At 40.6% G+C, this 13,097-nt stretch overlaps 3 protein-coding genes across 7 annotated transcripts in view; 1 reads left to right on the top strand and 2 right to left on the bottom strand.

The window, feature by feature from the left end:
* The window catches only part of pds5b (PDS5 cohesin associated factor B), a 56,994-nt gene extending 54,169 nt beyond the window's left edge, over positions 1–2,825 (bottom strand). For both annotated transcript variants that reach the window (XM_034099045.1, XM_034099046.1), the window contains exon 1: positions 2,753–2,825. The gene's annotated coding sequence lies outside the window, so the exon portion shown is untranslated. The remainder of the gene's footprint in view (positions 1–2,752) is intronic.
* A 1,392-nt stretch (positions 2,826–4,217) lies between these two features.
* On the top strand, positions 4,218–6,068 carry zar1l (zygote arrest 1-like). The gene is made up of 4 exons (XM_034099075.2): positions 4,218–4,830; positions 5,194–5,286; positions 5,386–5,460; positions 5,583–6,068. The coding sequence occupies exons 1-4, from the start codon at positions 4,249–4,251 to the stop codon at positions 5,724–5,726; spliced, it is 894 nt and encodes a 297-aa protein (XP_033954966.1). The 5' UTR covers positions 4,218–4,248; the 3' UTR covers positions 5,727–6,068.
* Positions 6,069–6,135: 67 nt separating this feature from the next.
* fryb (furry homolog b (Drosophila)) overlaps positions 6,136–13,097 on the bottom strand; it is a 69,819-nt gene continuing 62,857 nt past the window's right edge. For 3 of the 4 annotated variants that reach the window (XM_071205535.1, XM_071205533.1, XM_071205534.1), the window contains exons 62-66: positions 11,604–11,687; positions 11,217–11,234; positions 10,765–10,875; positions 9,941–10,176; positions 6,136–8,802 (exon numbers count right to left, since the gene is read on the bottom strand). In XM_071205535.1, coding sequence (XP_071061636.1) covers positions 8,544–8,802; positions 9,941–10,176; positions 10,765–10,875; positions 11,217–11,234; positions 11,604–11,687 — 708 coding nt within the window. In that variant the 3' untranslated portion in view covers positions 6,136–8,543. The remainder of the gene's footprint in view (positions 8,803–9,940; positions 10,177–10,764; positions 10,876–11,216; positions 11,235–11,603; positions 11,688–13,097) is intronic. The other variant, XM_071205536.1, reaches the window with a different exon arrangement.

The following is a 13,097-nucleotide window of genomic DNA, read 5'->3' as shown; positions in this document are numbered from 1 at the left end:
ACTCAACGGATAATAATGGATTATGACGGATATGTTACGATCCTGTCCGTCAAAATGACTGACAGCGAAAAAGTCTACAGCCACCACTGCTTGGGAGAAAGAAACGATGTGATATTTGGGCCCATTTTCGCTACAATGAGGCGGAGAAAAAAAGCGAATGCATTGTTTTAGCAGAGGGGAAGCAATGTGGCCATAATACAGCTGGTAAAAACACCACAAACCTGAGCAGATATTCTCTGCAAAGCTGCATTCTTAATAATTCAACCTGTGTTTTTCATCAAATAAGGACAAGATATAATCTTATTGTGAAATACGTTTGACTAAAATGACAAATTATTGGTTTTGGCTAGACTAGCTTTACTGAAATGTTCTATATAATCTGATGACTAAAAAAAGACTCAACAGTTTTCATTGACAAAAAGTAGACTAAAATAATTAGTTTTCTTTGACTAAAATAAGATTAAAATGCTCAGACGTTTAGTCGACTAAAACTTGACTAAATAAAAACAGGATGAAGGTGACTAAATATGACTAAAACAGGAAATTTAACACAGGACTAAGACTAAAACTAAAACTAAATTAAAAATAGCTGACGAAATTAACACTAACTGACACACACACAGAGCTCTGGCAGCCAATCAGGGTAAAGTATTTCCTGACCTGGGGGGTCTGTCTGGGTACCGTCCACAGGGGAATATTTCACTTTGAAAAAGCAGCAGTAAATAATCACAGGCAACACTAAACCTCTTAAACATGGGCTGCTGTCAGCTCAGTACTGGTTTATCATAGTCAAACACCCCCCCCCCCCCCCCATTGAGGGCTTTCTATCCGGCTGCTGCTTCTGCTCTTCCCACTTCAGCCCTTTATTACAGCTGCCAGCAGAAATATGAGGACTCGGAGCAGCTCTCCTAACCTAATCTGAACCTTGACACAGACTCTCTTTGTTTTAACCCTGTGGATGATCACAGGAATGAGAGTGACTGTCGGCAAACAGAGAAAGGACTGGACACCAGCTGGTTGTAAGCCTAAACTCAACGACCCACACATGGGCACTCCAACCGACACAGAGTGAGGGAAACTGGCTTAACAGGGATGCACTGTCAAAGAGATTAGTTTTCACCCCGAATGAAATTAAATAGACGTTTTCTGAACTGAGCATTTCTCTGCAAAATCTAAACCAGTGAGGGCCGGCCAGAAACAACAACTGAGCAGAGAGGAAGGGTTTGAAATAAGTCCAAAAGCTATGAGGATAAGATGAGGTTAGTGGAAACATTCAAAAATGCCATATGACATCAACAAACACCCTGCTGAATCACTTGGCACAGTTTATTAGCCACTGCAGAGTCCGCAGACATGTCCCTCCTTTGTATTTGTTCAACACAAACAAACAGCACACATAAACAAACTACAGACTATCATTGTGGCTTAATGTAGGGCAAATCTACATAATAAAAATACATGTGACCAACATATATTTGTTAGTTTTCCTCATAGCTGGGAATGAGTTATAATGGGGGGGAAACTATTGCCAATAAATAAAATAATCACTCAAAGCAGAACTACTAAACGGTGGCTCCTGGTAACACTGGTCAATGTGTTTGAGTGCATAGCTATTTAAAAGATAATAAGCAACAATATAATATACACTAGTGTAAATCAAAACATTACATTTGAAATTGCCCTAATGGGAAAGGTGTCTTGAACAGCACTTTTAAAGTGTTTTTGGTAACAAAACGGAATGAAACCAAGGCCACACAAACAGGTATTTCAGATTCTTCTTACACCAGTGAACCGTTTACCAATCTGCAGTGTTGGTGATGACAACACTGATTCAACAATCACAGGCTGATAGCTGTCAAAACAAAAAGCACTGCAGCAGCCTGGACGTGACTTCTCAGTTTATAAGAGCACCATGCAGAGTCCAATTTCATAAATAACTATTCTTGTCTTATCTTTCCAGCAGCCGCTAAGCAAAACAGTTCTTGTTCGATAAGATTAAAAACATTACGTTTGCATATAAGCAAGTGTTATCCATATGTAAGATATGGAGTTCAGTTTTAAATATGAGCCGATTTACCACAAAATAAACACTGCAATAAAAAACACTGCGCCTTTTACAAGTGGCACAGCGTAAAATAATTAAACACTGCAACAGCTACAGGATTACGAGTTACGTTAGTTATAGTAAATAGAGACGACACATATGTTATGATTAGATATGCTTATTGTTATGGTTCTACTATGGTGTGGCCAGCCTGCCTTGTTGCAGTAATGTTGACCGAAGCTAATCTAGTTAGCTGCTGTTAGCTTGCTAGCAACAACACTGGCTAGCATTAGCGAGCTAACGTTAGCAGCAGCAATCTCAGTGACAGAGGGCGGACAGATAGTACCGTTGCGCCGAACAAAACATCCCGGCTAACTCTCGTTATATCGCTATAAATATCCCAACTTCATTAGAACAACCACGCCGAATAATAGTGTGTTAATGCTGCTGGGGCACTGAACCTAGCAAAGGGGCTAGTTTTCGACGAGCTAACCATTTAGCGCCGCAGGATCATGTCAACCAGCGCTGAGTATCCGACACGGCTGCCGAGAACACAGGCGAGCAAGGCGGGCTGCGATCCGCCTCTTAGCGCTAGACACCAGGCTACTCCGCGGACACATTATCGGTTATACCTCGTTGTTTGCAGCAGCACAGGAAATATTCCTCAGTTTAAATCAAAAATATTCGCTCGTTTGTGCATTTTCTTACCGGTTACGCTGAATTGTGATCAATCGTGTCCTCCTATGCAGCTCTCTTCCCCCTCCTAGCTCCAAAATGGCGCCAATAAGTGTAGATTCAGTGCCCATGGGTGCAAACCATCAGTGAGTGTGTAGCGCCACCTATAGGGCGAGTCTATAGTATATTTTCACTGAATTATTCATTTTAACGATTATTCACTTTTCATCATTGGTTGAAGACGTATTCAGATGCTTTTTCTTGAGTAAAATAACTAGTACATTATTGTCAAAATACTTAATTACAAGTTAAAGTTCTGCATTCAAAATCTTACTGAAGTAAAAGTACAAAAGTATGATCAGCCAAATTGATAGGTTAAAAAGTACAAGTAATCATTGTGCAGAAAAATTGCCATTATGTGAGTAGGCTATGTCATTATATTTAATTTGTAAGGTATCCTATATTGTTTCATCAAGTGAATTGACTTTGTAGACAAATAAAGTTCAGCTTTACTATTATTTAAATATGTAAATAATTTGACATTTTGTTACCAAAAGAGTGAGTCCAATAGTTCAATTTTCATTGCAGGCTTTTTTCAGTTGCTGCTGTAGCCTTTCATTTTTCCTATTCCTTGCCCTACCAACCTACTCATTTATGCAACAACATCTGTTCTTCCTGAAGGTACATTAACTGTGTTTACAATTGTCACTTTATTTCCCCAGTTCTTATACAAATCCACATTATTTTAAGCCACTGAGCCTAAAATATCTTGTTATACTGATTAACTGAATATCATACTAAAAGATAACATATCTCAAAGATCAGCACCTGCTTTTTATGTTTATGTTGGATCTCTCCCAACATGGCCTATAGGGGGAGCTCTAATATTATGTTTTAGATTTCCACCTTTAAAACCTGAAGATCAAAATATTTTCAATAGTTGATAGCTGTGCTTGACATAATAATTGTTACATTAGTTTAAGGTAAAGCCTACAGATTACGCACAACGTTTTCTGAATGAGGTTTTAACTCAATAACAATGGATTTAATTTAATTTCAATATGAACCAAGATTAATTGCATTGAAAACACATGTGATCATGTGATTAAAATAATCTGAATTAAATCCGATTACGTGAAATTACAACTGCATATTTATCATTGATATGCAGTTGTAATTGATATGATATCAATCTTATTGATACCAATCTTATTGCATTTTGACAACAACATATTGCATTTATTAATTATTTAAGATATGTTGTCTTTGTGATTGTCAGTTATCACACATAACAGTTTTAAACCTAACTATAGAATACTTGAGCAGGTCTCCCTTGAAAAAGAGATCAATGATCTCAATGGGATTTATCTGTATAAATAAAGGTTTGAAATTAAATGAAATGAGAACGCTATGTCTGAATAGCAGCTCAATTAGAGGACACACAGACCTGCTCTCAATCAACCAATTAGTGCTGCAAATAGGCAACTGCTTAAATCCCAGCAGAGAGAGTTAGGTTTCAAGGCTCCAGGATGGAGGGGTTCCTGCCTGCGTTTCACCCGTACTCTGTGTGCGCTGCCCCAGCTCCGGACATCGGTTGGGGGAAGAGAGATGGCCGCTTCATGGTCCCTCAGGGCCTCAATTACCTAGAGCTGTGTAAAGCCATCCTGGCCCAGGTTCACCCCAGTTTACCATTCCCACTGAGGAAAGCCATCACCAAAGAGTGCGGCGTGCAGGTGAATGCCAAAGTGGATAAAACCGTGCAATGCTCGCTGGGTCCTAAAACGCTGTTCTGCTCAGAGGGAGTCCCCCTGTCCTCAAAGTCCCCCAAGAGCCCGGGGCTAGTTAAAGCAGAGGGGAATGCCCCGTACTGCACTACACCCGTGAGCCACATGCGCTTCCTGCGGCCTGTGTCCATCTACTCCCCCGTGTTTGACCGCAGGATCTCCAGGAAGAAACTCAGCAATGCGGATGAAAGTGAAGGAGAAGCCGAAGAATCCGTGGATCACGTTGAGTCAGGGCATGAACGTGAGAAGGGCGACAGTGGCGAAGAGGACACCGGGAAGGACTTCAAGACAACTTTCCACAAGTCTACAAAGGGGTCCAGCTTTCAGGTGAGTTGTTTCTGTCTGAGGAAACACGGAAGAGACCGACTCTCTCTCTGGATTCGTCCTCTTTTCCTATGTGTAGGCCTTATTCCACACTAACGCACAAATGATATGGTATTTTTGTTTGAATTGGCCTACATTAATTGAGATACATTTTAAGCAGGTTATGACTTAGGTCCTTAACATATTCTTAAGAAATTCATGGATATATTTCATTATAAGGCACAGGCAGTGTTAATTATATTTTGGAGCCTTGTATCTGTTTAGGTATTTCATTTAGTTTGCCATTTAGATAGACCTGCCTTCATCATAACATCATTGTGTGAAGGGCCTCTGCATAACTGATCTCTGAATCTGTTTTTATTCAAGTTCCTGGAGCAGAGGTATGGCTTTTTCCACTGCAAAAAATGCAACATCCGGTGGGAGAGTGCGTATGTTTGGTGCATCTCTGGAACCAGTAAGGTGAGTGTTTATGAATATAAACATGGTTTAAAAATATGTTGGGCTTTCATAATGTGTAGTTTATATTTTATTTATTTATTGCACGTTTGCTCTTCTCAGGTGTACTACAAGCAGCTCTGCCGGAAGTGTCAGGTTGGGTTTAACCCCTACAGGGTGGAGCCCATCCTCTGCAAGGTGCATTTACTTCTCTTGCTCTAGGTTTTAAAACCGAAGCATCCTTGAACATGGGTCAAAAACCTTCTATTGTTAGCTGACTGTTAGAATTCACTTTAACCGTCTCCTCATCTCTGTTTTAGGACTGCTCTCAAACTACCTGCAACTGTGAGAAGAAGCAGCGGCATATTAACATGAAGAGGCCTCACCGCCAGGACCTGTGTTGTCGCTGCAAGGGCTCAAGGTTATCCTGCGACGCCACCTACAGCTTCAAATACATCGTCTGAGCTGCCCTGCATGTTCGCTCGGGTTTGGAAGCTCCCATTCCGTACATGCCACAAATGGAAGTTGACTCTCTCGTTAAGGACTTTAAGATCTTTTGGTGGTTTATTTGAAGCAATCTCAAAAGCGCCATCTTTGTTTCCCCTAATTATCCTGGAGCGTAACTTAAACAAACTATTTTAGTAAGGAAAAATTAAATAAATGTATTGCATATCAAAAAATGTGTAATGTCTTTTTGCATTAATTGAAATCTTTCTAACAGCTCACTTTGGTCTGACACTCGCTGCTTGAATGCATGCACTAGATCTTTAAATAGACTTGAGCACAGATAAAATGTGCAGTACTCTAGTGTCAATAACAGTCCATTTCAAATGTACATTATGTAAAAATAGATGCAACTCTAAAGACTTGACGTGAAATAATTTGATATGTCTTTTACTTTGACACAGAATTGTACAGAGCATCAACTCAAAACAACTTCACAAAGGCTGTAAAACTATTTACAAGGTGAACAAAAACTAGTCTCCATCTAAAAAGCTCTAAAAATGTGCAACTTCTTGTTTGGCATGCACACACACGCTCTCCCACACACAGGAAAGAAAAACATACCCGCATGAGCTTAGAGCTCCCTTTTGTACCTCAAACGTATCTTTCAGATAAAATATGATTTTCTTTTTTTTGTAAATAAATATTCCAAACACTTCCAGTACACTGAAGATGCATGCATGGCAGTTTGATTTAAGAGGACAGACATCAATAGAAAACTAAGTCAAATGAGTGATTTATAGCGGATCAGATATAAATAGGAAAACATTTGTACAGCAAAAAGAGGGTAAACAAGGGCTGACGACAGGAAGTGTTGGACTTCAGTAGCACTGGACAGGTTTTGAACGTCAATGATTGCTGAATGTCAGCATTTCCTATGTGTAAGGTAACTACAAACCACAAACATATGCTACAATGGATGTGTGCCCATAAGTATTAATCGTATACAGACTAAATATTTGAGTGTTCATGCACGTGGCATGTGAACACATAAGGTCAACGTATTACAGTGAGAAATATACAATGTGTACTCACTAATTATGCTACAACTCGCCACAGCTAACGGCATGATTAGTCTACCAATGTTTACAACAGTAGACAAGCTGGTTCACCGATACAGAATATAAACGGAGCCAGATCAGCATAAGGAATTACACTTGAATACTCTGGATCAGACTTTCAGTCAGTCTGGAGGTCAGACTTTTATGGAGCAAAAGGGACACCAGTACAGTAGAAAGCATTCAACTAGGTCATGCATTGCACAATTGCCTCCAAAGAAGGTCTCAAAACAGACACAGCAGGAGAGAGAAGATAATCCAATTGTCTTTTCCTTTTCAGTGACAGCCTTTTCTCTCGTAACAAAAAAAACTTCCTTTTTGTAATACCAAAACTCCATTTAGTGCAATAGCGAAAACTCTACCAGTGCCGATACGTAGTGTCACGGGTAGTTTCCTCACTGTCTGTTGATACTACCAGCATCACTACGTCCTTCCTGTAGGAGGCAGCAACACACAGTCAAGTTCAATCAGTTCTCCGGTTCCTCTGGGAAACAGGTTAAGAAATCCGAGCTCGGATCTTTCACAGGTCCTCAGGTGCAGAATAGGTTCTGAATTATGACCATCAAGCAGGACTTAAACTAGGAGCACATCAATTTGTAGGCATAAATAACATGTAAACGTAAAGTGAAGTTGGCGCTCTTATAGAATCACATCAGGTCGTCTTTATCAGCAGGCAGCAGTCTGTAGTATCCAGTGTGTTCAGCCAAACATCCCTCTATATCTGGGACATGATTCAATGTTTTAATGTGTAAAATCTGCACGTATTTATTTGATGTCTTCTTTTCAGATACAAAGATCTGAGGGGTTGCTTAGGAGAAGTCTGTTTCAGGTATTTGGATTCATAGGTCCTCTGGTATCGTCCGTTTCAGGTCTGGACGTCTGACGGTTCAGCATTAAGGAGCCCCCCTACTTTCAATAGGGGCAGGGCGACATGCCCCACCTTCCCAAGGTAGCGAGATAAGGGAGTAGCAGCTGTACCCAGGGAGCAGCAGCAACCCCACGCTGCACCCTCGCCTGGGCTGGGGGAACAGGGAGGTGGAGGGAGGAGGGATGAACATGGAGCAGGGCCACGAGTTAACACTGTGTCATGGACCTGGGGTGAAGTTACAGATGAGTGCTTGTGCGGAGAGTGTGGGAAATGGGGGAGATGTGAACCCTGTGGAGGTACGGGGTGTGTGTCAGAGTGTGTGAGCAGGGTGGGTTCTGAGGCCACAGTCAGGAGTGTGTGGGATTTCCGTGATGATAGGTGTTTGCTGCTGTGTGTGTGCAACATTGGTGAACTGTGTGACGAGTGTCCTCTGAAAGGATGATAAAGGTAAGTGCTCTCATCGAGGTAACTCCTCCTCGGCTCTTTTGTGTGCGGCAGTGTAAGATTTGGTGCGTTTGAGCAGATACGAGATGAGAACAGGTCCGGCGGTTTGGGGAAATCAAGTAAAGAATCATCAGAGGATGTGGATGAGGAGAGCAGAGAAAGGTTTGGGTCTAAATGTGGCTCTGGTTTCTGCGCGGCCGGTAGGGAGGTAAGGGTCTGGCGCTCTGCAGCTGGGGCAGCAGATACACAGGGGGGGGCAGAGGCCAGGTGTGGGGGTGCTGAGCCTCCTCTGAGGGAGCGGGCTGAGAGGAGAAGGGGTGTGGCGATGGTTTTGGAAGTGTCAATGGTTGCAGTGACGGGGGAGGTAAGGGTGGGTACGGAGGGGGAGGGGGGCTCCTCAGCTCCTGTCAGAGGCTCGTCCCGGAGGCGCTGGAGTCGGGGAGGTAGGTTGTGACCACCCGGTAACCCTGGGCGCGGCGGATCATCTCGCGGATCTCCCCGTTGAGCTCCAGCAGCTTGGAGCAGATCAGGCTGAGGTCCTGCCGGGAGCCCACCAGCGCGATGGTGCCCGTCTGGCCCAGAGTCTGGTGGCGGAAGTACACGTTCAGCAGGGTCTGCACCTCGGTCTCTGAGCTGCCTCCAAACACGCCGTGGGGCCACTGCCTCCTGGAAACACAATAAAGAAAGAAGGTGAGATAGATCAATATGATCCCATGTGTGCATGTTAAAGGTCCCCTATTATACTGTTTTTCATCAATATATTATAGGTCTCAGATATATACAAAACATGTCTCTGAAGTGTTTGGCTCGAAATATCTTGTTCAGCCCTGTTTCAAAAGTGCTGATTCTGTGTCTGTTACTTTAGATGAAAATAAGGAGCCACTCCCCTGAGAGATATCTGGTTAAAAAGAACACAATGGTGCTCTAGGAGGAGATTCAGGTGATAAGGTCGGGGGGGGGGGGGGGTTACCTTGGTTGCTGATTGGCACACAAGACAAAAAAAATCGTTATGACATCATAAAGTGACCAAAATCTGATCAGCTCATTTTCAGACAGGTTTTAATATAAATGGATCAGGACAAAAAGTGAGAGAATCTTTTTTCCTGAAACTTTCAGAATCTCTTTACACAGAGGGGACACATGATGATGTAGAAGAGACATGAAGAAGTATGTTGTGTGTGAATGTAGGTCCCCCTTGGATCATAGAACAGCAAACTCCCTTGACATTTTTTAAAGTAAATTAAAGACCTATCTTTTTAATTTAAAAGAATCAGGATTAAATTCAAGATTCAAAGGTTTTAATGTCATATGCACATAAGCTACAGTGTAGAAATGGCAATGAAACTCTTATGACCCGAGCTCCTCCAATGAAAAACATGTATAATAAAATACAAAAATATTTTTTATTTGAAGTGCAAGAAGTCTAATAGACGTAAATATATTCACGTAAATAAAAAATATTCACGTAAATAGAATATGATATATACAAGGACAGAATGGGAAATTAAATATTGTACATTAAGACGAAATTAAATACGGTTTATTACGGTGATAACTATTTAGATAAATAAGTCAATTTCAAGATGACTTATTTATCTTAATTTGGCTGTATTGTAATCTGTAAAAAGGAGTACTGGTTCAAATGTAGTTTTTAGCAATTTTTCTTACAAATTTTAGAATCTTTACTGCACTAAATAATTGTGATACCATTGCAAAAACACACCCCTTCTCTTTTTAACTTGTATTTCAAGAAAATAAGTTTAACTAGATGTTGATAACATCTTTTGACAGAAGTGTAACTCACCTGCACTCCTGGATGTAGCGCACAGCTTTGGTAAACTCGTGGTTCTTAAGGCACTCCAGTATGGCCTGTACAGCTGCCTCGGAGCTGGGGAAGATGGGCACAACCATGGCGGCCACCTGGGAGGCGTGTGCGTGAGTGTGGGCCAAGTGTTTGTGTTCCAGATCGCTCGCTACAGCCGCCTCTGCTGCCTGCAGGCTGGTCCTCAGATCAGTGAGCTCCCGAGACATGTTCAGAAGCTACCGAGTGGGAGGGAAACAGATGGTGGTTTAGTGTGCAAGCTTTCAAGTCATCGCATAAGTCATGTTTCTATGATTTGATAATGGGGAAAGACTTTTCTAAACAGCTGGTGGGTTTTAAGATGTTCTTTGTAAGGGATTTATTTTATTTTTTTACAGCCAGTCAACCAACTCTTTGGCTGTTCTTCTTTTTTTCCTTGTTGATTTAAATCTGAATCAGAAACAGATTTATTACCAGGTAGGTTGACACGTACGAGGAATTTGACTTGATGTCATTGTGCATACATAAAAGTAAAACAAAAATAAAAAAACACAGATAGAGAACTATTTTTAAGAAAACTATAATAAAATTAAAAAATATTAAAAATAATATAAAATATAGCAGTATTTACATAGAAATAGAATGGAATCAAATTGAATAAAATATGGAATAAAATTCGGCAGTAATACAAAAAAGATAACAAATATTACTATTCTGTCTCATGCCCACTACATGTTGCTGCCGACTGGGTCCATGTCTCAAATATTGAGACCCTGAACAGTGGAAGGATTTTAAATGATATCTTTATGAGCTATGATTTGGCTTACCTCAGGCACAGAGCTGACAGCATGAACTTGACCAATGAGCGAGCAGTAGGACTGGAACAGGAGGAGAAGCTGAAAATGCAGCTTGTAGAGCCTCTGACAGAGCTCCAGTTGCTAGAACACATTGAAGATGAAACCGTGTCAGATTCATCAACAGCAAAGAATACACAGACAAAACTACACACTGCATACACACACACACACACACACACACACACACACACACACACACACACACACACACACACACACACACACACACACACACACACACACACACACACACACACACACACACACACACACACACACACACACACACACACACACACACACACACACACACACACACACAACATAATACAAACACAATAACCTGACTAGCTTATTGTCTTGTGAAAAAATTAATTAAGCTGTTTATTTAAGAGGCAGTGAAGTGAAGAAAGAGAACTTACTGCAAGAGACTCCATTTGCTACACAGCGTGAGAGCATGTTAGGGCGGCAGAGTGAGGTGAGAGGAAGACAAAGCGTCAATCAAACACATGCGCAGCACAGTATAAACCGTGGCTATTCACAGTCAAGCCACCAAGAATTAGTCACCAGTGTATACAAAACCATCCGTTTTAAGTTTCATTTAGTGGCTGGTGAGAAAATGTCAGTAGGAGAAACTTGATAACACACAGCAAACATGCAGAGAGAGCAGACATTTCAGAGACAAAATCACAGAGGAGGCACAGAAATACAAAGCACAGCTGCAAAAGTTACCCATATGTTTAGAGTGTTTGCCTCTACATAATATGCATGTTGCAATGAATAACTTGGTAAACTATAGTTGCCTGTACCTTCTCTTCGGAGTCTCCAGGCTGGCAGGAAACTATACTGTCACCGGGGCACCTGGGAAATGTGTCCTTACAGTTTCTCAGCCACTGGAGGAAGAGAGGGGGAAAGGGTTTGAGAAGAGGAGGGATGGTTAAAATGTCACACATTAACATGAGAAAAACAAACAGATTGATCAATAATGTAGAGCAGCGGTTCCCAACCTGTGGGCTGCGGCCCCCTAGTGGTCCGCGAAGGCATTGCAAGTGGGCCGCCAAATTATTTTATTTTAATTGATTTTTTTGACCAGGCTAAAGACACAAATATGGATATAACAATAACATATATGAGATGCCATTCCCATCAGACAAAAACAAAACAAAACTGAAGAAATAAAGATACAGTCAGTAGGATCACTATGACATTTCAAACAAAAATAGGTTGACAACCAAATACTACCAAAAACACAACACGGCAAGCATATTTATTGTTCCTATAATCCCACTCTTCGTTAGAGCTAATTATTTCCCATGTCATGGCGTGTTGAGCCACCCTTTGATTTTTTGTGGCAATCATTTTTTCCAAAATAAATTGTATTTTGAATCTACTCTTCAAACACCACCTGTTAAACCCCGAGCCTGTTTTTCAGGTTTCAGGCTCGAAAATGACATTCCCAGAACAAATGACTGTAACTTCACTTCTAAAAGGTTTATATGAATAATTTTTGTTATCAAAGCAAGGTTACATCTGTGAGTTGGATGTAGAAGTGTCAGAATCAATATAGATGTTTCTGTGTCAGAGTAAATTCAGATGGAACATAGCAAAAAAATGTAAATTCCTGTCTCCGCCTAAAGAAAACCCATTACTTATAGTGAAGACCAACCTTGAATGATGGGTTAGTAGCCTAAAAGCTTTAGGAATCCAAATTATAACATATAATAAGTACCCTGTATCAAGATTGAGGCAAAACAAGTGACATTTGACCTTTTTAGAGAGGTTTATGAAAATAAAGTCCAGGCGGAATAAGCTTTGGTTCCATCAGTGCCATTTGACCTTTTTCAGATACCAGACTATAAAAATCATTGTATTACATTGAATAATCACTATAGGTATTCATTCCATTAAAAAAAAAAAAATTAAAAATATTTAAATAAAAAAAAATATTCTTAAAAAAATATTAAAAATATTTGTGTGAGTGTGTATAAAAAAAATCAGGGTCCCCGTCGGCGGGGACCTTCGGGCTTAACAGGTTAAATTAAGATGACTCCTTGATTGACTTTTAAAAATATGTATTTTAGCCAGAAGAATAGTTGTATTTATTAACTGTGTGCGGTCTACATCTAAAAGCCCAAATAAATTATTAAAGGGTGTAAATGTAAATGCAATATTTGCCGCCAAATAATTAGCAAAACATTATGATTTGTGTGGAAACCTTTTCATTATGAAGATTTTCTTTTATTTGAACCTCTTTTCCTTTCTCTTTCTTAATCCTCCTTAGCAACGGTCATTACAGTCCTTGA

The sequence above is a fragment of the Pseudochaenichthys georgianus genome, chromosome 14 (genome assembly GCF_902827115.2).
Source record: "Pseudochaenichthys georgianus chromosome 14, fPseGeo1.2, whole genome shotgun sequence".
NCBI classification, from domain to species: Eukaryota; Metazoa; Chordata; class Actinopteri; order Perciformes; family Channichthyidae; genus Pseudochaenichthys; species Pseudochaenichthys georgianus.
This window is presented reverse-complemented; position numbering and strand designations above follow the sequence as displayed.

Coding starts and splice junctions, on each gene's coding strand:
- zar1l (XM_034099075.2), top strand. CDS start 4,249: ATGGAGGGGTTCCTGCCTGCGTTTCACCCGTACTCTGTGTGCGCTGCC. Junction 5,287..5,385: donor GCATCTCTGGAACCAGTAAG/GTGAGTGTTTAT, acceptor TGCTCTTCTCAG/GTGTACTACAAGCAGCTCTG. Junction 5,461..5,582: donor TGGAGCCCATCCTCTGCAAG/GTGCATTTACTT, acceptor TCTCTGTTTTAG/GACTGCTCTCAAACTACCTG.